We start from the raw sequence: 23,506 nt of genomic DNA, 5'->3' as shown, positions 1-23,506 counted from the left end.
TCTTAACGCCTGTTTTTATTCTTGTGTTTCTCTGTAGCACTTTGAGATTTGTTTTCAAATGTAAAGTGCATTACAAATTAAAATTATGATTATTACATAGGTTTATAATCATTTTCTGCTAGGAAGTTCACAGTCTGAGATAGAGAGAGAGAGAGAGAGAGAGAGAGAGAGAGAGAGAGAGAGAGAGAGAGAATGAAAACAACACAAAACCGTCCTATTAAAAATAACTGGATGCGGTGACTGAAACTGCTCCTGGGATGGTCATGAATGCCTTGTTTGGTCAGTTCAGTTTGGTCAGGTCACTCAAAACTTTTTATTTTGTTTTCAGCTTGCTTTTATAGTTGGATTCCTTGGGGGGGAAAGGCTGTATCGATTACCACCACCTTTAAGACTGAAAGATTTTCTTTGTATGGAAAAGGGCACCTTCACTGGGAAATGAGAGGTAAATGGATATGTGATCCCCCTTTAAGTGACAGGGTTAAAGACAGTCTCTAGTTAGAGGCCGAGCAGGCTACTCTGGGTCACAGCCTAGCACGCAAAAAGATACCTACAGCTTACATTTTGCTTCATTATATTGGAAACAGCACCAGATGCAATTCATTACATGATCTGTAAAAAATTCTTAACCTGATTATCTTATTTAAATATACACAACACAAGGTGGTTATGGGTGAGTCATTCAGGAGTCGGATGGCTTGTGGAAAGAAGCTCTTCCTGAGTCTGTCCGTGCTCGCCCTGTGTATATGGTATCTTTTCCCTGACCGTAGCAGAGAGAACAGTCCGTTTCCTGGATGGCTGGGGTCTTTGATGTCCTCAAGGTGGGGGGATGTAGCTCAAAGTGCTTTACAACAGAGCATGTGCATGCTTCAAATAACCAGGCCAGGTCCAGCCTGGCTTATGTGTGTTGGCTGGCTTGTTTCTGTGCGGGACTGGTAGGACGGTAATGTCTGATAATTAAAGATGGGTCTTATCACCTGGACACATCAGTTCCAATGCTTATCCAGCACAAGGAGAGCGGGATAGCCAGTAAGCTCATGGGCTCACAACAACTAGCAGCAGCTTCCATAACATTAATGGTAGCGATCAGTGGCTTAAGCAGTTACACTGATGATTCCTGTTATGTTAGCTATTTTGCTGCAATGGGTTCAACTTTTGTTTCTGGATAAAGGTCATGACTTGCTGTTTTGCACTTCCTGTTAGGGTTTGAGGCAGGACCCAAAAGCAGACAGCAGGCAAGCAGCTCAGGTTCAAAATATGGGTTTTAATTTCCAAATAATACCGGGAGGAAACGCAGGGGAAACACGCACTAACATTGACAATGAACCGACAGAGAACAAAGGAAACAGGAGGGCATATATACTCTGGGAGAACAATCAAGGAACAATGTACAGGTGTGCAACAAGACATAACGAGACACGTGCAGACAATCACCCAGACAAGGACTAGGAGGGATTCCAACAAGACAAGGACACCGGAACAAGGACACAAAGGAAGGGAACGGGGAACGAGGCTGGGACAGGGAAAAAAAGGACAGGGCAGACCTAGAGGGGGGAACTAAAGGGCCAGGAGAGGAGGGACTGGAGTGACGTGAGACTAGTGAGGGGACAGGTGTCTAGAGCTAGGGCTGGGAGGACACAAACCAACATAGACGACAAGACAACGAACACAAGACCAAACACACAAGGAGGTAGAACAAAACCAAGTGACAATGTGGACAAAGTGTACAATAGTCTCTGGGGGTAGTGCAGGGGCAGTCACTGGGAGAGGAGGTGCTCAGGGTCCAGGAAGGTCCAGGGGGGACAGGAGCTCAGGGTCAGGAATCCAGGCCAGGATCAGGGGGTGAGCAGGGCGAACCAGGGGCCCGGGCAGGGGCGAGGGTCTGGACCAGGAGCGAGCAGAGTGGACCAGGGGTCCGGGGCGAACCAGGGATCCGGGGCGAATCGGGGGTCCAGGGCAGGAACGCGGGTCCAGACTGGGAGCAGGGGGTGAGCCGGCACGGACCCGGCCCAAATCATAACAGTACCCCCCCCCAAAGGCCGAATCCCAGACGGCCCAAAAACCCCAACCAGGGAGGGCGGAGGGGGCCCGGAGGAGGGAAACGGACAGCACTGGGAGCCTCGGGCGGACAGCCTGGGAACTGGCCATGGACAGTGCAGAACTCCTCTGGCGGACGGCCAGAGGGCTGACCAGGGACAGAGCAGAACCCCTCCGGCAGACGGCCAGAGAACTGGCCAGAGGCAGAACAGGGCGACTCAGGCGGGCAACCAGAGAGCAAAACGGCAGGGCAGGGCAGGTCCGGAGGACGACCAGGAGGCCCGGCCGAACGGCGGAAGCATCTGGGAAGCAGAGCTGGCCTCCAGAGGCGACGGCAGGACCGCTCAGGGGACCGACGGCACAGGCAGGATCGCCCAAGGGGCCGACGGCGAGGGCAGGATCGCTCAAGGGGCCGACAGCGCAGGCAGGACCGCTCAGGGGGCCGACGGCGCAGGAGAGACCGCTCAGGGGGCCGACGGCGCAGGAGAGACCGCTCAGGGGGCCGACGGCGCAGGAGAGACCGCTCAGGGGGCCGACGGCGCAGGAGAGACCGCTCAGGGGGCCGACGGCGCAGGAGAGACCGCTCAGGGGGCCGACGGCGCAGGAGAGACCGCTCAGGGGGCCGACGGCGCAGGAGACCGCTCAGGGGGCCGACGGCGCAGGAGAGACCGCTCAGGGGACCGACGGCGCAGGCAGGAACGCTCAGGGGGCCGACGGCGCAGGAGAGCCCGCTCAGGGGGCCGACGGCACAGACGGACCCACCAAGGCGGCTGGCGACGTAGACGGAACCCCCGAGGCCGGCGAAACCGCTCAGGTGGTCTGCCATGAAGCAGGAGGGCAAGAAGAGCGGTGTCTGGGGGAACAGAGCTGGAAGATCGCCAGAGGACCAGCCCTGGGGCTGGGGTGGCCACAGGGCCTGGCGTGGCAGCTGAGCCAGGGGTATCTTGGAGATCAGAGTCCGGATCCCCTAACTGAACAGGGTTCGATAGCCTGGGCCTAACAGGGCTAACGGGACCGAGACTAGCTGGGCAGACAGGGTCAGGACCTGCAACTGCTACCGTTACCCCTACAACTATAGCTACGACTATGACTGTAGGAGCCATAATGTTTATTTTGTTTGTGTATGTTTATATTTGGTTTATTGTTTATGAGCCTGCATAACTGCCTTTGTTTATTGTCTATTATTTTGTAATTGGGTTCCTCTAATTGTGGTGTGGGTGTGTCTACCTACAGGGTGTGGTTCTACCTACATAACTGGAGGGAGGGCCTAGAACAGGTAGACAGAGAGAGGGGGTTAGTTGGCTCGGGATATTTTCTGTTGACCGTCATATTTACGTTTTCATTCATTTCTTTCAGTTTAGTTTAATAGTGTTCTCTTCCTCATAAGTTTAAGTGCTATTTAGTTTGATTTAATAAAACCTTAAACGTCACCACGTCTGGACATGGATCACTGAAACGAGTCAAACAGCAACGAGTCCATCTAAGCCTCTCAGCGACCCTATATTGTTTTGTTTAGAAGTCGCTACAATATAGTCAACAGAAAGGGTCAATGAGAAGAACCACGGGAGTCGAGGCGGACACCGAATTCGCAATCAAAGAAATGGATTACAGCGTTTTCACCCCTTCAGTTTGTAACCTAAGATGGAGCCGAGCCCGGGCTAATTGATTGTAGACACGGAAACATCGCCCCAGCCAGCAACGCACAGCACCAGAAGCGGTAGGCTATTTTGTTGTTTGAAAGCCGATTGTGCCGCTTGTCCATTGGGGACTATTGTTTGTGTTGCGCGCGTTGGTCTGGTTTTGTTATGGCCACTTGTTGTGGCTGTTGGCGTTGTGTTGAATATCGCGTCTCCGACTCGTGATTGGGCAATCGCCTGTTGAATGCGGTTCTGAATGCGGTTCAAAGTGATACAATGAGCGAAACAAAACAAGTGGTTAATGAAATGGAAGGAAAGAGGGTTGTCAAACTTTCAGCCAAGGCTTTGGCAAACAAAATTGAAACACTTCAAAAGGAACGTCAAACCTGTGTGAAAAGGAATCAAAGGCTCGCAAATGAAATTAAAGGGCTAATGCAAAGTGATTTGAATGCAAAGGAAGTGCGATGCAAACTGGACCTAATGCTTCAACTGTATGAAAATGCAAAGGTTTCTCATGAATCAGTGATTGTGTTAATTCCCAAAGATGAACAGAAACACCAAAATGAATGGTTTGAATGCATAACAAAATGCAACATGGGCTTTAAGGAAGACGTGATAAGATGGCTTGGGGAAATTGAAAAGCTTCATTGGAAATTGCATGTGACTGAAGAAAACCCAGACGCTGCAGAGACGGCCATTCCTTTGGCACCTGAGAGTGTACCTGGGAAAATGGTCACACGCGAGCAATCAAAGGAGACAGACCTTCATATGGATGATGCTCCACACTATGATGTTCTCACCTCTGAGTCAAACATGGAGGGAGAGAATGCCTTGCTGGATCAAATACGGCCAGAGGATAGTGCATCAAATATTGGAATTCATAACTCAGGCTCCAGAGTTTCAAGCACTACGGCTGCACGAATCATAGCTGAAGCTGAAGTAGCTGCTCTTAAAGTGAAACAACAACTGCTAAAGGGTAAACATGCCTTGGAAGAGCAGGAGGAGCAGTTAAGAAAGAAAAGGGAGCAGATGGAGCTGGAAGCAACCATTGCTGCTACTTTGGCCAAAGTGAAAGTTCTAAGCTCATTAAAAGGATCAAGTGTTCGCAGCAAATGGAGAGCATCAAGAGGAAGTGATGGTATGAATTCATATTTTGAGAGACAACAAATTGAAAACCCGGCACAGAACCAAGCCAGGCCTTCAGGGGGGGCTGTAACTAGCAGCCAAGCTGTGGCTGCAGCTCCCAGCGAGCCTACAGATGGACGGGCTCTCCCAGAGCACAGCGTGAGGTTATCACAACAAATGTCACCTACCTTGGACGGTGCTGTAACTGGCAGCCAAGTTGTGGCTGCTGCTCCTTTAACACATCATTCACGTAGTGGAAATGAAGATGGAAATCAAGGAAGGACTGTGACATCTACAGCTACACTGCCTGTTTTAAGCAACAGCGAGCAGAGTAATATTTATAGACTGATGGAAAAACAAAATGAAATCACTGCACTATTACTTCAGCAACAGTGTCTTTCAACCATGCCTAAGAAAGAGATTGACGTTTTTGACGGTGATCCCCTCAAGTACCAAACATTCATTAAATCTTTTGAGCATAATATTGAAAGCAGGAATACGCATCCCAAAGATTGTCTCTACTATTTGGAGCAATATACAAGAGGACATCCAAGAGAACTTGTAAGGAGTTGCCTATATATGGCCTCAGACTCTGGATTCTTGAAGGCCAAATCTTTGTTGGAGAAGAATTTTGGTAACGAGCATAAAATTGCTGCAGCTTACATGGACAAGGTTCTTTCCTGGACATCAATAAAATCTGATGACACAAAGGCTCTGCAAGCATACACCTTGTTTTTACGTGGTTGTTGTAACACAATGGATGACGTCAGTTATTTGCAGGAGCTCAACATGACTGCTAACCTGATGGTCATCATAAAGAAGTTGCCATATCGATTGAGGGATAAATGGAGAACTGTGGCTTGTGATTTCCAAGAGAGATACAACAATAGAGCTAAATTTAAGAACCTGGTGGATTTTCTGGAAAGGCAAGTGAGGATTGCAACAGACCCAGTCTTTGGGGATATTAAAGACACTCCAGCAGAGAGTAGAGATGCAAGGAGATTGAAGTCTCAACCTCAACCAAAGAAAGGAAGTGCCTTTGCCACCACTGTGACAGTCACTGAGAAGAAACTGCACAAAGGAACTAAGGAAAAGGAGAGTCTGCCTGCTGTGTCCAGATGTTTATCCTGTGGAGGTGGACATGCTTTAGATATGTGTCCACAATTTGAAAAGAAGGCACATAATGAGAAAGTCTCTTTCATAAAGGAAAATGGTATATGTTTTGGCTGTTTGTGTAAAGGACACATAAGCAAAGACTGTAAGAAGCGACTGAGCTGCGCCATATGTGGTCTAAAGCATCCAAAGATGCTGCATATCCACCAAGTGAAGAGGAAGGACATGGACAAAGAGCAGGCAGAACCAAAGAAGACAGAGGACAGTACTGCAACAGTAGAGGGCAGTGCTGCAACCTCTGTGACCTCTGTACAGTCAAGTGGTCTCACTGGGGCCGGTGAAGACAACTGTAAGCTCTCAATTGTACCTGTAAAGGTGAAGGCCAAGAAGGGGAGTACAGTAGTGCATACCTTTGCTTTTCTTGACCCAGGCAGCACTGCATCATTTTGCACAGTTGGTCTCATGAACAAGCTTAATGTGCAGGGAAGAAGATCAAATATTCTGTTAAGAACCATGGGTCAAAGGAAGATTGTTGAAACAAACATTGTCTCAGGCCTAGAGATTGCAGGACTGGAAAGCAGTGACTTTTGTGCTCTCCCTGGCCTGTACACACAGAGAGCAATGCCTGTGCATAAAGGAAACATCCCACGTCAGAGCGACATTGAACAGTGGTCTCATCTGAGGAATGTACGCCTGCCTGAAATTGACTCTGAGATTGAGTTACTGATTGGCTCAGATGTACCAAAGGCTTTGGAACCACTGAATGTCATCAGGAGTGTGGGAGATGGTCCATATGCAGTGGAAACCATTCTTGGTTGGACGGTCAATGGGCCTCTAGGAGGGGAAAATGATGTCCAGGAGCATTCTGCCAACAGGATATCAGTTGTGAAGCTTGAGGAATTGTGGGATCAGCAGTTCAAGACTGACTTTCCTGAGTGCATTAGAGACAACCATGAACCTTCAAGAGAAGATGAACAGTTCTTGGAGTTGGTCACAAAGTCATCCAAAATGGTCGACGGCCACTACAGTATTGAATTGCCTTTAAAGACAAACCAAATCTGCATGCCTGACAACAGAAGTATTGCTGAACAGCGCACACTGAACTTGAAGAGAAGGTTCAAGAAGGATTCTGTGTTTTATTCAGACTACACCAACTTCATGTCTGACATGATATCGAAAGGGTATGCAGAGAAGGTACCTGATGAAGTCTTGGAGCGCAATGATGGCAGAAAATGGTACCTACCACATCATGGAGTTGTGCATCCAAGGAAGAAAAAACTTCGAGTGGTCTTCGACTGCGGAGCAATGTTTCAGGGAGTGTCGTTGAATTCCCAACTCCTGCAGGGACCGGATTTGACCAGTTCGTTGCTTGGAGTCTTCGCCAGATTCCGGAAAGAGTCTGTGGTCATTGCTGCAGATATTGAAGCAATGTTTCACCAAGTAAAGGTGCCGTGTGAGGACCGTGATCTGTTACGGTTCCTCTGGTGGCCTGATGGAAACTGCAATCAAAACATGGTGGAATACAGAATGACTGTACACTTGTTTGGGGCAACATCATCTCCAAGTTGTTCGAACTTTGCCCTTAGGAGATGTGCTGAAGACAATGTGGCACAGTTCAGCCCTCAAGCCATAGACATCATTCAGAACAACTTCTACGTGGACGACTGTCTCGCTTCAGTGGCTTCTGAAGAAGAGGCGATTGCTCTGTACCATGAGCTTCGAGCAATCTGCTCTAAAGGAGGCTTTCTACTCAACAAGTGGATAAGTAATAGCCGTCATGTGTTGGCTGCAATACCTGAAAAGGACAGAGCCAAAGAGGTGATGACCTTGGATTTGGATCATGACAGTCTTCCCATGGAGAGAGTGTTGGGAGTGCAATGGTGCATACAGTCTGACACTTTCAGGTTCAAGTTCGTCCTGAAGAACCAACCTTGCACAAGAAGGGGGATTCTGTCAACTGTCAGTTCCATTTATGATCCTCTTGGACTGGTGGCTCCAGTTGTCTTGACTGCAAAAAGGATCTTGCAGGATCTATGTCGGAAAAAGATTGGATGGGATGATGAAGTACCAGACAGCATCATACAGGAATGGATGAGCTGGATTGAAGATCTTCATCAACTAGAAGACTTCAAAGTTGACAGATGCTTCAAACCCACAAATTTTGGAACCATGACATCTGCACAACTGCATCACTTTGCTGATGCGTGTGAGGACGGGTATGGAACTGTCAGCTACCTGCTGCTACACAATGACAGTGACCAGGCACATTGTGCATTTGTGATGGGGAAAGCGAGAGTGGCTCCATTAAAGCCAGCCACTATTCCTCGCATGGAGTTGACCGCAGCTACCATGGCAAGCAGGATGGACACAGTGTTGAAGAAGGAGCTGCAGATGGAATTGTCAGACTCTGTGTTCTGGACTGACAGCACCTCTGTGCTAAAATACATCAACAACAAAACAACAAGGTTCCGAACATTTGTGGCGAACAGAGTTTCTGAGATTGCAAAGGTGTCACATGCACAGCAATGGAGATACGTCAACTCTGCTAACAATCCTGCGGACATGGCCTCTCGGGGCCTGACAGTCAAAGCCTTTCTGAAGAAAGAGATCTGGCCAGCTGGGCCTCCATTTCTGTACCAGCCTCAGGAGGTATGGCCTCAAAATCCAGATGGGTTGGAAGAGATTTTATTGGAGGACTCTGAAGTGAAGAGCATCAGGGTGAACGCTGCTCAGATGACATCAGAGGAAGTGGATCCAACAACCCGCTTGATCCATCATTTCTCATCCTGGACTCGTTTGAAAAGAGCAGTGGCATGGATGCTCAGATTCAAAGGACTGCTTCTGTCTCAGAGCAGGAAGAACAGACAAGCCGATCAACATGACCCTCAGAAAACTGACAGACTTGGACTTGGAGAACTCGCTCAAGCCGAAATAGAGATAGTCCGCTTCTGCCAGAAGAAGAGATTTGCAGACGAAATCTCATGTCTGAAAAAGGGGATGAATGTCAAGAAGAACAGTTACATTCATAAACTCAACCCCACTCTGGAGAAGGATGTGCTAAGAGTTGGGGGACGTCTTAGCCGAGCAGCGATGCCGGAAGAAGCGAAGCATCCCGTCATACTCGCCAAAGATTTCCACATTTCTGATCTGATTCTCCAACATGTTCATCAGGACACTGGTCATGGTGGCCGGAACTATATGTTATCCAGATTACGCCAGAAGTACTGGATTCCTGGCGCCACTGTGTCGATCAGAAGGATCGTGTCAAAGTGCGTTGTTTGCCGGCGTATGAACGTTACTCCTGGGAAACAACTGATGGCTGATTTGCCTGTGGACAGAGTTTTACCCGACGAACCACCTTTCACGTATGTTGGAGTCGATTACTTCGGACCCTTTGGAGTCAAACGTGGCAGGAGTGTTGTAAAGCGTTATGGTGTGATTTTCACATGCTTGACTGTGAGAGCAATTCACCTTGAGGTGGCATCCTCACTTGACACCGACTCATTCATTCATGCCCTCCGTCGTTTTACAGCCAGACGTGGTCAAGTAAAGGAGCTGAGATCTGACAATGGCACCAATTTCGTGGGAGCTCAGCGCGAGCTGAAGGAAGCCATTGAGAGCTGGAATCAGGATCAGATCCACAATGCACTGCTGCAGAAAGGAATACGCTGGATTTTTCATCCCCCTGCTGGCTCACACCATGGTGGTGTATGGGAGAGATTGATTAGGTCAGTGCGCAAGGTTCTTAATTCCACCTTTAACCTGCAGAGTCTTGATGAGGAGGGTTTGCAAACAGTTTTTTGTGAAGCTGAAGCTATCCTCAATGGTCGACCAATCACCAAAGCCTCAACGGATTCTAATGACCTTGAAGCACTAACTCCGAACCATCTCCTGCTTCTCAAAGCTACACCATCATTGCCACCAGGTCTCTTCCAAAAGACGGACATGTATGCTCGCCGCAGATGGAGGCAGATACAGTATATGTCGGATGTATTCTGGAAAAGATGGATTAAGGAATATCTTCCACAAATGCAGGAGCGGCAGAAATGGTCTCAAACCAAACGCAACTTCACCCCAGGAGACATTGTGATCATCGTTGATGATTCAGCACCACGAAACTCCTGGCCTGTCGGGAAAGTTGTCGAGACCATCATGGACAGGAAAGGACTTGTGCGCATCCTACGGATCAAGACCAAGTTCGGATTTTTGAACAGACCCATCACCAAGGTGTGCCTTTTGCAAGAGGCAGAAGAACTTCCATGAAGACCCATACAGACTTCCTTTTGTTTATTTTGCCCTCTTTTTAGCACCATTGCCCCTTGCCCCTTATTCACTACACTACAGACTTTGACTGATGGACAAAGAGTGATTCAATCGCTCAGACTCAGAAGACCATGTGCTAGTAACCTCTGGTCTTACTGATCTATCTCTATCTCTTTGCCCCTCTATCGCTCTTGTAAAGCATCTCTGGCTTTATGAAGAATGAAGATCTACACAACGTTAACCGTGTTATTACTGTTATACCAGTAGTTGATAGTTTGTTAGTGTGTATGTGTAATGGTAATTATTGTTATTACTGTCTGTAACACAATAATTAGGGGCCGGAATTGTAGGAGCCATAATGTTTATTTTGTTTGTGTATGTTTATATTTGGTTTATTGTTTATGAGCCTGCATAACTGCCTTTGTTTATTGTCTATTATTTTGTAATTGGGTTCCTCTAATTGTGGTGTGGGTGTGTCTACCTACAGGGTGTGGTTCTACCTACATAACTGGAGGGAGGGCCTAGAACAGGTAGACAGAGAGAGGGGGTTAGTTGGCTCGGGATATTTTCTGTTGACCGTCATATTTACGTTTTCATTCATTTCTTTCAGTTTAGTTTAATAGTGTTCTCTTCCTCATAAGTTTAAGTGCTATTTAGTTTGATTTAATAAAACCTAAACGTCACCACGTCTGGACATGGATCACTGAAACGAGTCAAACAGCAACGAGTCCATCTAAGCCTCTCAGCGACCCTATATTGTTTTGTTTAGAAGTCGCTACAATAATGACTATGGGGTCAGGGGCCGAGTCATCTACAGAGAATGGGATGACTACAGGGACAACGGGACTGGGGCTAGTAGGTCTCACAGGATTGGGGCTTGAGGAACAGGGGCTAACAGGGCCTGAGCTACTAACAGGGCTGGAGCTAACAGGGCTGGAGCTAACAGGGCTGGAGCTAACAGGGCTGGAGCTAACAGGGCTGGAGCTAACAGGGCTGGAGCTAACAGGGCTGGAGCTAACAGGGTTGCCGGGGTCAGGGACAGCCACCACTAAGGGGACAGGAACTGGGTCAGGTAAGGAGTTGGAGTCTGGAACCGGAATTGCTACCGCAATAGCCACAGCTATGGCTACAGCAATGGCGACGGCTATAGGGTCAGTGTCAGCTGCCGGTCCAGGGACAGCTACAGGGCCTGGAACAGGGCCCTGTGGGGGCGCAGCCATGGAGGACTGCTGAGGCTCACGAGGAACAGGAGTCTCTTGTAGCTCAGGGAACAGCACAGCCAAGGGGGCCTGCTGGAGCATAGCCATGGAAGGCTGCCGGGGCTCATGAGGAACAGGAGTCTCTTGTAGCTCAGGGAACAGCATAGCCAATGGGGCCTGCTGGAGCACAGTCATGGAGGGCTGCTGGGATGCAACCACAGGTGGCCACTGGAGCACATGAGGAACTGGAGATGCTTGCAGCTCGGTGTCCAGGAAACACTGCAGGTCACTGATGGGTGACAGCTGCGGCTGGGACTCCGTGGATTGCTGAGGCATGGAACACAGGGGGCGTCTGTGGCACGGAGACCTGGAGGTGCCCACGGTGCAGAGACTAGGAGGCGCCAGAGCGCTGAACCAAAGATGCTCCGGGGTGCTGGGTTGTCGTAGCTCGAGGACACTGGACAGCGGAGTCACTGGGCCGCTGGTCAGCAGGGGAACGTCTGATACGCTGGGGAGCGCAGACGCCGGGGCACTGGGGAGCGCAGACGCCGGGGCACTGGGGAGCGCAGACGCCGGGGCACTGGGGAGCGCAGACGCCGGGGCACTGGGGAGCGCAGACGCCGGGGCACTGGGGAGCGCAGACGCCGGGGCGCAGGAGCGGAGGCAACGGCTGCCACGGGAACGCCACCGCCTCTTGGATGCCCTCTTAGGACACCGGGGGGCATCAGGAAGAACCTGGGGTCCGAGAGACGCTGCCATCTCCTTGCCCTCAGACCAGTCCAACACCGGATCAATGTACTCAGTGGGGTCAAAGTAGTAGTCGATCTCAGTGAGATAATCAGGCTTGTAATCAGGCTGCAGTCTGGCAGATGCCAAGGCGATGGCGGAGGTCAACCGCTTTGTAGTCCCGGCTAAAGAGTCTGCTAAAAAAGGCCTGCTAGAGATCTCCTGGAGAGCCAACTCATAAAACATCTTTTCATCAGTCAGGCGAAAGGCATTAACAGCCGCCTCCACAAAGCGCCAAACATTCGATGGTAGCTGTCTTAAATCGTCCGCTGGGTCCATAATTGGTCAGTTCATTCTGTTAGGGTTTGAGGCAGGACCCAAAAGCAGACGGCAGGCAAGCAGCTCAGGTTCAAAATATGGGTTTTAATTTCCAAATAATACCGGGAGGAAACGCAGGGGAAACACGCACTAACATTGACAATGAACCGACAGAGAACAAAGGAAACAGGAGGGCATATATACTCTGGGAGAACAATCAAGGAACAACGTACAGGTGTGCAACAAGACATAACGAGACACAGGTGCAGACAATCACCCAGACAAGGACTAGGAGGGATTCCAACAAGACACCAACACAAGGACACCGGAACAAGGACACAAAGGAAGGGAACGGGGAACGAGGCTGGGACAGGGAAAAAAGGACAGGGCAGACCTAGAGGGGGGAACTAAAGGGCCAGGAGAGGAGGGACTGGAGTGACGTGAGACTAGTGAGGGGACAGGTGTCTAGAGCTAGGGCTGGGAGGACACAAACCAACATAGACGACAAGACAACGAACACAAGACCAAACACACAAGGAGGTAGAACAAAACCAAGTGACAATGTGGACAAAGTGTACAATAGTCTCTGGGGGTAGTGCAGGGGCAGTCACTGGGAGAGGAGGTGCTCAGGGTCCAGGAAGGTCCAGGGGGGACAGGAGCTCAGGGTCAGGAATCCAGGCCAGGATCAGGGGGTGAGCAGGGCGAACCAGGGGCCCGGGCAGGGGCGAGGGTCTGGACCAGGAGCGAGCAGAGTGGACCAGGGGTCCGGGGCGAACCAGGGGTCCGGGGCGAATCGGGGGTCCAGGGCAGGAACGCGGGTCCAGACTGGGAGCAGGGGGTGAGCCGGGGCGGACCCGGCCCAAATCATAACACTTCCCTTTAGATGGTGAATAAGTAGACCCAAGACAGTGGGTTATTTGGACATCTACTAGGATCTTGATATTATATTGATATGAAGAAAGGATTTGCCCTTAGAAGTAAATTGTAATTAAAATGGTTCTTAGCTAAGTAACCTAAGTGTAGGCAGACTTGAAAGGCCAATTGTAATATCATGAATGAACAATTGTAAACATAGTACTCAAGAGAATAGGTAATACTCAAGTCTTGAAACTTTTCTTTAAAGCTTTATTAAACATACAGACGTACACATTAAAAGTAGCCATAAGTTGTTATTTTGCAAGTGCTCTCAGGACATGTGGTTGTGACCATCTTTGTAAAGAAGAGAGGCATGTAATACACATGTATACAGTAGTGCAGAGTCAGTTGTCTATTGTATAGACAAGGTGTGCAATTGCTCAAGTGTTGGTTCGAGTGTACAGTGGTGCATAGTCAGTTGTCTATTGTATAGACAAGGTGCAAGGTGTCACGTGTTCACTTGTTGGTCCAGGGGGTGACATGTGTGCCATTGTTATAATGAGAGTGAGGGCCTATGTATAGTACAACCAGAGTACTATAAACGGACAGTCTTCTTCTGAGCTGCTGGTTAGCAGGGGGCTTCTTCCGAGCTACTCTTTGGCAGGGGGCAAGTGATGTCTTGAGCCTCATCATAACAGAAGTGAACATGTGACACCTTGCACCTTGTCTATACAATAGACAACTGACTCTGCACTACTGTACACTCTATCACTTGAATCAACACCTGACAACACTTGAGCAATAGAACACCTTGTCTATACAATAGAGAACTCACTCTGCACTATTGTATACTACTGTACAGTACACTTGACATGTTATGACAACTGACTCTGCACCACTGTACACTCGAACCAACACCTGACAAATAGACCCTTTTGCTTAGGCAAGTGAAGTTTCATGTTTATCTGACACTTGTAAATATGAGCGCCTCTCCTAACTAGGCCGACACCGATTTATTTTGACGGCAAAGTGAATGGACCAGCAAAGGACTGTTGTCTGGCATGAGCGAGCGGAATGTGACAACGGGACTGAGAAGGGCTACATTTCAACCAGACATTCCAGTGAAACCAGGTAGTCAAAATAACTTACCTTATATAAAATGGGCACCGCAAACGCGGGCATTTCTGATGATGTCCTCAGTCCAGTCCGTGGGAAATCTGTGGAGTCTTTTTGTTTGGATGTTCTGGGACCACTGCCTCTTGTGGTAGCAACACAGAACTGCAGGTCAACAACTGGCGGAGAAAGGGCCAGGGAGCGACAAATAGGATTCCCTCTTCATGGGGGCATTGGCTTACAGACAACACACAAAAATAGACAAAATAAAGCAGGAATAATAACATCTAATTAATGTTATTTTATTATTGAAGAACAGTGCAGTGAACTGTAAGTATAGCTGTCCGACATATCATCCTAATAACTGCTATTATTCAACCATGGGGAGATTCTGTCAGCAGACCTCTTTTTAACCTTTAGTGAAGCAAAGCCAAGCCCATCTAAAGCACCTGACAAGGTCTGTTTAGTTATTGATGTATTTTGTGCTTTTAACATGATTTTATCTTCTAGCCCATCTCTCTTTCCCTTAAGTGGCTCTTGTCACTTCCCATGCCGCTATTGTAAATAAGAATTTGTTCTTAATGACTAAAATAAAGTTGTAAGAAAAAAGTTCTGATATTGTAATGATTTCATCATTTTATTTTAACATCTAGCTTGTCCATTGTCATGTTAACATACAAGACACTATTTAACAGTTTCTATCCTCGAGCCATGAGGCTCCTGAAGGAACTTTAATGCACAATTTTGTATTTTATATTCAGTATTTTTTGTTGTTTGTTTTAGCTTCTTTTTTTTTTGCTTGTTTTTGAGCGGCTCTCAAACAAGCATTTCATTGAACATGGTATGCCTATTATGTACAAGACAAATAAACCACCTTGAGATCTTTTTGACCAATTCATGTTTGTGTGTCATGGCACCACCTACTGGACACGACCGGCTTACTATTTGGACTACTTACAGAATATGCATTAATTATTCTCTTGTATATAAAAAATACTGCACAACACCTCACCATGGCACTCAAGTGGGCCTGTCATTTGCACGTGAGAACTTCACAGTAAACCCTGAGTGTCCAGTCCTATCAGTAGAACCGTTCAGGAGTCCAATGAGAGTTAGCGGTCATACTGGTCACCATTTCACCATCCATCACAGGTCCCATTAATTACTCTTTATGTATACAAGATGGCTACTGGCTTTGCATACAATCGATTTCTTTAACATCAAGCTCGATGTTCATGACTCCTTCACTTTGTCAATTTATCTGCATACATTTTCATACAGAACATTTATTTATTTTAATACATGTGTTCCTGAGTCTCAACCACATTCTTTTTGTAATAAGTTGAAGAACGAGGCAGCATGTATTTAAAAAAAGGCCTTTATTGACAACATTCAATTGAATGTCGACAGCTGCATCTGTTATTAGAGTGGTATTCAAAGAACAATAAAGAGACATGACAATACATGAAAAAATATTTTTCAAAACAAATACAGAATACACTATAAACCCAAAAATCTGATTTCTGAGTTGCACGCCTACATAACTACTCTCATACTACTTTATAATCCTCCTAGATTGATACAGGACAGGGGAAGGGATCTACCACTAAACTCTTAAGATATGTAGTGTTAATTTTACAAGAAAAGGGAGGATAACACTGTACATCTTAAAAACATTAAATATAAACTGCCTAACATGTTTCATGTCGAATCTGGTTTTGTTTCAAGATGATGTGTAGTGTATAAGGATAAATGGCATGAACAAGAATCCAGGCTCTTAATACGCCGATCTACTCGTCATCATCATCATCATCGTCATCCTCATCATCATCATCCTCGTCATCTTCTGCTGCAGCAGCTGGCCCAGAGTCCAGTTTAGTACCCTTTGTACGGTAGGCTATCATATCCTGTGGAGAAAGAGGCAATCTTTAGAGCGAGTTTCATGTCCTTTGTGTAAACATGGAGCCTTCTGATACTCGGTGGCCACTTTAGGTACACCTATACCAGGTAGGACCCCCTTTTCCTCCAGAACAGCTGGAGTTCTTTGTGACATGGGTTCAACAAGGTGCCCTTCTGTACACCACTGTTGTAAACGGCATTTGAGGCCTTTGTGTTAACCTGAACAAGCCTGGCCGTTTTCCTCTGACCGCTCATTAACAAGGTATTTTCCCCCACAGAACTGGCACTCACTGGGTGTCTGTTTATCACACCATCCTCTAAACTGTGTGAAAATCCCAGGAGGCGTCAGCCGTTTCGCATAAATCACACGCCTTGCCCATTGTAATGTTTGGCCGAACAACTCAGCCACTTGACCATGTCTACATGCTCCTCAAAACAGTGAAATGTGTAATATATAAATTATATATTACACATTATTCACTGTTTGGAGGAGCAGGCTATTTGTGTCAATGAGCAAGCAGGTGACACACAACTGCATGTGTGTGTATACAAATAGCTGACAAATTAAGTGTTTTAGTAAGGTGTTGGAGAAAAAATGGAGAAAACGCACACCTGGGAAGCTAGGAGAGGTGCTGGAGACGGGGAACAAAATTGAAAAGAAAGACACCGCACACTCAGGTCTAGATGCGAACAAACGATTTAAAATGACAACATTTCGGCCGTAGCCTTCATCACAGTCTTGAGAGTCAAGACTGTGATGAAGGCTACGGCCGAAACGTTGTCCTTTTAAATTGTTTGTTCGCATCTAGACCTGAGTGTGCGGTGTCTTTCTTAGTAAGGTGTTGGGCCACCACAAGCCTCCAGAACAGCTTCATTGCACCTTTGCATAGGTTCTAAGTCTCGGGGACTACTGGAGGGATGGCAAACCATACTTTCAAATGATATTCCCTAATGTGGTGCTATGATGGTGGTGGGGAGTGCTGTCGAATACATCGGTCCAAAATCTCCCATCAGTGTTCGATTGGGTTGAGATCTGGTGACCACGAAGGCCATAGCAAACGATCCACATTTTCTCATCAAACCATTCAGTGACCCATCGCGCCCTGTAGAAGGGGACACTGTCATGGGCCTGGAAGAGACCACTTTCATCAGGATTGAGTAAAGGTGATCGCTTTAACATCAACTTTGTATTGATTTGCAGTGACCCTGCCCTCTACAGGGACAAGTGGACCCAAACCATGCCAGAAAAATGCCCCCCACAGTATAACAGAGCTACCGGATCCCCTCAGGTCAAGCACTCAGGCCTGTACCGTTCTCTTGGTATAGGCCACACATGCACTCATCCACTTGTTGTGAGTATGGTGAAGGATGACTCGTCTGACCATATCACTTTTTCAGACAGTACCTTCATCTTTGAATGAGGGGTTTGTCTGCCCTGAGACTGGGAGGTCGTGAGTTCGATCCCCAGCCGAGTCACACCAAAGACTATAAAAAAATGATACCCGATGCCTCCCTGCTTGGGAACAAGCATTAAGGGTTGGATTGAAAATGTGCTATACAAATAAACTTGCCTTGCCTTAATTCATCACCCGAATTCAATATGTCAAAGTCCAATAGTACACCTGTTCACCTTGTCATATTTCTCCTTCAGTTTGGCTGCCTTCTTCTCATATGGTTGCTTTTCCTCAGCGGATGACCTGTTCCACATCTCTCCCAACTTCTTTGCGGTGTCTCCGATGGACAGCCCTGGACTGTCGGTCTTCACCTTGGGACGGAAGTCTGCACAGAAAATGAAGAACGCAGACCTAGAGAGCAAAAAGAAATCATAACGCCATTCATGTAATATAGTCCCCTGAGGCCCGTCTATTTGATTGCTATTATCAGGTAGTGTGTAGCTAATACATACGGCGGTCTTTTGGGTGCATTGGGATCCTTAAATCGCTTCTTCTTCTGGCCTTTGGGTGGGTCGTAGTTTTTCATTTCCCTCTCATAACGCACCTTGTCCAGCTTTGCCATATCCTCAAACTTGCCTTTCTCTTTAGCAGTCATGGTCTAGAGAAAAATACAAAACACAAATGCATGTACATTATAATAGGTAAGGTAACAGCTGAGCTTCCCATGGTGTTACCATAGAGGGATATAGTAGGGACGCAAATTATGAAAAAAATCAAAATTCTTCTGACCGATAAGCCTAAAACCTGAAAACACAAGACGATAGCCAAATTAAAATATAATGCTCAAAGTGCAGAAAGGCAGAAAATGTAATTAGCTGTCATATTTTAATACAATAAAAGGTGTTTTTTTTTAAGAAACTGCAAGTGTCTTCCTTCCACCTGCCCCACTGTTCTACGAAATCTGATGTATAAATGTATGTGTAGTCTCTAAATCAGAAAATGACATTATTTCTGTAATAATCAACCCTAGACACAGCTGTCAGGTTCACTTCTAGAATGTGGAGCCACGGGCTCTCATGTTTATACTGAATTTGTATTGAACTGAACTCATTTCCACTTAGTCTAGGTCTTATTTTTATTTTATCTTATTTTTATAATTGTTTGTATGTATTTTATTGTATGCATTTTATTGTACTATATACCTCATTGTGGGCTGTGTTATTGTTTATGGTTGTGTATGATTGTGTTAGCTCGTCGACACCGCAAATGAGGGAAACCTGTGTCTAACGAGTTGAAATAAAGGTTTGAAATGAAATGAAGTGTCTGAAATAAAGTTTGAATTTAATAAATTTAATTAGGCTATATCAAATGAAAGCTAAAATTGTCAGCTTGCTAGCCACCAAGGTTGTATCTGACGAATGAACAGGAATCAACAACTCAAAAAGTCACCACTACAGCAGTCAAGACCAGACTTACTGAACAGACTTATGTTTGAGTATTATTATAAATATGCCTAAACATATTTTATGTATGCATGTATCCAACGTCTAGGCAAACTGTATATATATATATAGACACAGGGGCTTTCCTGCATAGAGGATTTGTTGGCGCCCCCCAAAGAGATTTTAGCCAGAGCCAAAGGTAAATCACCAGTTCCAAAATGCTAAAAATTGAGGATACAAATATCAATTAAAATCCTCTCCAAATGTGTTTGATATCTTGTTTCAAATGCAGCCCATCCCTCTTTCTGGCATTGTCCATGGTTTGGACCACTAGTAATCGAGAATTAATAGCCAGGTTATCGGTATCTTAAACATGTTGTCTTCATATCCAATTTGTGTCATGTCGGGAGATTTTCCGTGATTGTGAAACTGCTACTGTATTTTTTCCACTGCTGAAACCCCAAATTTCCCCCACGGGGATTATTAAAGTATATCTCATCTTAGGCTACCCATTCCTAATGCCTGGATCAGAACTGTGCCCAGCTGACTTTGCAACATTCAAGGATTTATGTTCAATGGGGATAGTGTACTGCGCCATAGCCAATTCAAATCGGCAGCATTGTTAATTTGAAATGAACCATTTAACCGATAGGATTGACAGCTCATATTTTTATTATCGGCTAACCGTTAACATCCCCACATAGAATCTATCCTGGAGTAGTCTGAACAGAACATGGGATTTTGGAGACATCAGCAAATTATGAAACTGAGGCCTATGTGCCTACCCTCCATCTCTCAGAGCACTTCTTGGAGAACTCAGCGAAGTTGACGCTGGCTTCTGGATGTTTCTTCTTGTGCTCCTCTCGGCAGGTTTGCACAAAATAGGCATAGGAGGACATCTTGCCCCTCGGTTTTCTTGGATCCTTCACCATGTTGGCCCTTTGTGTTGAAAGGCATTGCAGAATGTAAAAAAAAAAAAAAGGAAAAAAAGAAAGAGAGCAAGATAATTAAGTGAACCTAATAACGTAGTTAGCAGGTTTGTCACAGTTACTGTTAATATTATACTTGTCCAAGGTTTGGATTGGGTAGCTCTAGCTCAGGACCATTTACTATAACGATATAATTGTCAATCAATTCTGGATTCGTTCGCTGGCATTGATAATGGCAGCACGCTAGCTATTCTAGAAACGTTGGATGATTAGTCCATTCATCAAGTAGTAGGTAGCTAACGTTAAGCAGCTGGCTGCAAGTTCAATTTTATCGGGGGGCGTGTGAGCGCGTACTAACAGTTCCCATTTGAGATTCCAATGAAGCCCGGGCATTAGCTACGCTTAGCGTTCAAGCTAGGCTAGGACAACAATGCTGGCTAACGTCTGATAGCATGGGAGGCTAGCTAGTTAGCTGCAACAAGATGCACATAATGAATCCCCTGCTTTGTCTCCGCTGAGATTAGCTAGCTGTATGTGCAGTCCAACGTTAGCCGTGCAGCTGCCAGATGCCAACCTAACGTAATTTGCTTCGACTGTGATTGCGCAGATTCGAGGTGGTTCCGTGATGTAACGTTAGCTAGCCAGTCATAACACTGGCCATTGACTAAATTGTTATTGAGCAGATTGGCGATGTTCTGCTGCAGACGGGGAGATGCTTCGCCGTGACCCTCGGTGGACCAAGCTAGCTATGTCTAGCCAGTTAGCCAGCAAATTAGCCAATTCTGAGCTCAGATTTATATATGTGACTGGTGCTCCACTGTCTGTTTAGGAAATAAATGCAGGGGAAACATTCGCTAGCCAACGCTACCAGCTAACGTTAGCAAACATCCTTAGAGGCCAACGTTAGTCCGTCCCTCCCAGCTTCCTCGGTAACGAGAAAAATGCATTGCAACATGCACGGCTGTTTGCGCATAGCTAGCTAGCTACTCTTTGTTAGCTATAGCGGGGCCCATAGCTAGCTAGGTCTGCGCTATCTATGCCAGTTACTAACGTTAGGGTTAGCTGACCCAATAATGGACAATCGGAACAAAACAGAGGGAATTTATATTCGTTTCTGAAAACGCAAAATATAATACATTAAATTTGCACTATTAGAGTAGTACTCAGAATGTGCAGATATTTTGGTGTAAATACTCACCCTCAGATACCTAGCTAGTTAGCTAACTGTCTGGCGCTACGTCTCAGACAATGGAACACCGATAACCTCAATCAATGCGCGCTCTTTTCACTCAGAGAAATGTGCGGGCTCATCGTCCTGGGACATGGTGGTTCCCATTGGCTGCCCCCAAACCTTCATCCTATTTCATTGGCCACAGGAATTCTAAGTCATCACGAGGAATGTCGAACGATTGGTCTTTCAAGATGCATCCTTTTTGCACACATTTAGAAGAAAAGTCGGATGGAATAAAAACATGTAGGCCTAATAAACAGCCTAAATTGTCACTCTAGGTATTATTCGCTTATGCGCCGTGATGGATGAATGAAATAATTAAATGAGTAATAAGATATATAGGCTACGCGTTTTTGCATTTAGCAATTAATGTTTAGGCTAGTTTAATAATGCATCCACGGTATGCTATAACGATGTTGTAGGTCGCTTTCACAGCGGAACCTGCTTTATTCCAGGGACCTACCCCCCCTCCCCTGAATGATACGGGGTTCCCTTCCAGCCAGCATGATAGACTCTTAAAATCTCATAACAGCTAGCCTAACGAAAATGTTGAAGATGCTTCTGTCTGGGAAGCCAGTTTCCATTCCTTTATTCTCAGGAGTAGTTTGGTATGAATCCTGTAAGGTTATTTATGATCATATGCAAAGATCCATTACGTGTGTGGACGACTGTGCATTCTTGAGATATAGCCTAGTGCTTATGTACACAGTGGATTTCTATGGAATTTCGTGTGCACAATTCGTCAAATGTCTTATATGGACCTTACGTAAAGAACATTTGCGTATAATGCTATACCAAACTAGGCTACTCCTTTACGTTTTTATTGAGTTTTCATAAAGACATAAAGATAAAAGCAGAACACCAACACAAAACACTACCTTTGCCGACCCTAATTTAAGGGAGTTTATTTGAGGGGTCACGTCACTCGTGCTGTCGGCTAACCATGGGTGTGCATCAAACAGGCACTTGAAGATCAAAAAATGTCAGGTTGTCCCTCGCAATCTCTTCCGTGGTTGACCTGCAGTTCTATGTTGCTACCACAAGAGGCAGTGGTCCAAGAACATCAAAACAAAAGACTAGCTGCGTTCGGAATCGCTCCCTCACTCCCTATTCCCTATATGGGGTTCACCATAGTGAACTACCTAGGGAACAGAGAAAATGTAGGGTACATGTGCTGTTCCCTGGAAATCAAGGTGAATTGTGGGTAATACATAGTGGACTATATAGGGAACGGAAATTCAGTGGAGAATTCGGACACTACAAACAAAATGGCTGACGCCCCATATAGTGCACTATATAGTGAATAGGGAGCGATTCCGAACACAGCCTATGACACCATTTAATTTTAAGAGCTCTGGTGGCCTAGTTGAACATTGGGAGTTAAAAAAAACTTGTGGTGTGGACAGCTTTTTGTCACTGGATGTTATAGAAGCTATGTAAAAATGTGGTTACCTGGTGGTTCTATGTCAGTTATTGAATTTATGTGGTAGAGCCACCGCCCATAAATAAACGAGCGTGGGTTATATTTGTTCATTATAGACCCTTTTACAGCCTTCGTCAGCACAAGTATGCGCATGCATTCTTGAAACAGTAGCAGGGGGAGACAGACGAATTCAGAGTGAGCTGTATTTTAGTGCAAAGACTAGTATTTTATATACCATCAAAATGTCTGGCTGTTGCGTCTACGGGTGTAGAAATCGGTGCTCTAGTGGCAAACTTTATTCGTTTTAAGAGGAAACCGGCCTGTTCAGAACTGGAGTCGCCTGTGGCTACAAGCCATTAAGCGTACGGAATGGACTGAGGACATCATCAGAAATGCCCGCGTTTGCAGTGCCCATTTTATATCAGGTAAGTTATTTTGACTACCTGGTTTCACTGGGATGTGAGGTTGAAATGTAGAGTAATATCTGAAGTAAACAGTAACCCATAACCTGGCTGCACGCTAAGCTAAAGCTAATATCAGGAATTGAAGCCTAATGATAGCAACAAACTATGATAACGTGTTAGCTAGCTAACTCGAGGCCTGGGGAGTCGAAGATGGCTAACGGCTAGCAAAACCTAATGAAATGGTGAGTCCTGCTTTGCAGCTTTATGCATTTCAGATTGATCATTTTGGCAATGTGTGTGAATTTGCTGCTATGTAAGAGATAAGGACCTGTTGTTGCATGTCGTTGACAAAAGCTTCCCCTTATTATGGTGTCAGAACGATGGCTTATGAATGCAATGTT

General features: G+C 46.2%; 1 protein-coding gene across 1 annotated transcript; it reads right to left on the bottom strand.

Moving 5' to 3' along the window:
- Positions 1–15,752: 15,752 nt before the first annotated feature.
- On the bottom strand, positions 15,753–21,334 carry hmgb1b (high mobility group box 1b). Its single transcript, XM_084443172.1, has 5 exons — positions 21,246–21,334; positions 19,904–20,057; positions 18,189–18,334; positions 17,913–18,087; positions 15,753–16,290 (listed from the first exon to the last, which is right to left on the bottom strand). Exons 2-5 carry the CDS (start codon positions 20,048–20,050, stop codon positions 16,174–16,176), a joined length of 585 nt encoding a protein of 194 aa, XP_084299298.1. The 5' UTR covers positions 20,051–20,057; positions 21,246–21,334; the 3' UTR covers positions 15,753–16,173.
- Between the last annotated feature and the right edge of the window lie 2,172 nt (positions 21,335–23,506).

The sequence above is a fragment of the Borostomias antarcticus genome (assembly GCF_949987555.1).
Source record: "Borostomias antarcticus genome assembly, chromosome: 1".
Lineage (NCBI taxonomy): Eukaryota > Metazoa > Chordata > Actinopteri > Stomiiformes > Stomiidae > Borostomias > Borostomias antarcticus.
The sequence above is the reverse complement of the archived record's forward strand: the minus strand, read 5'-3'. Positions and strand labels throughout refer to the sequence as shown.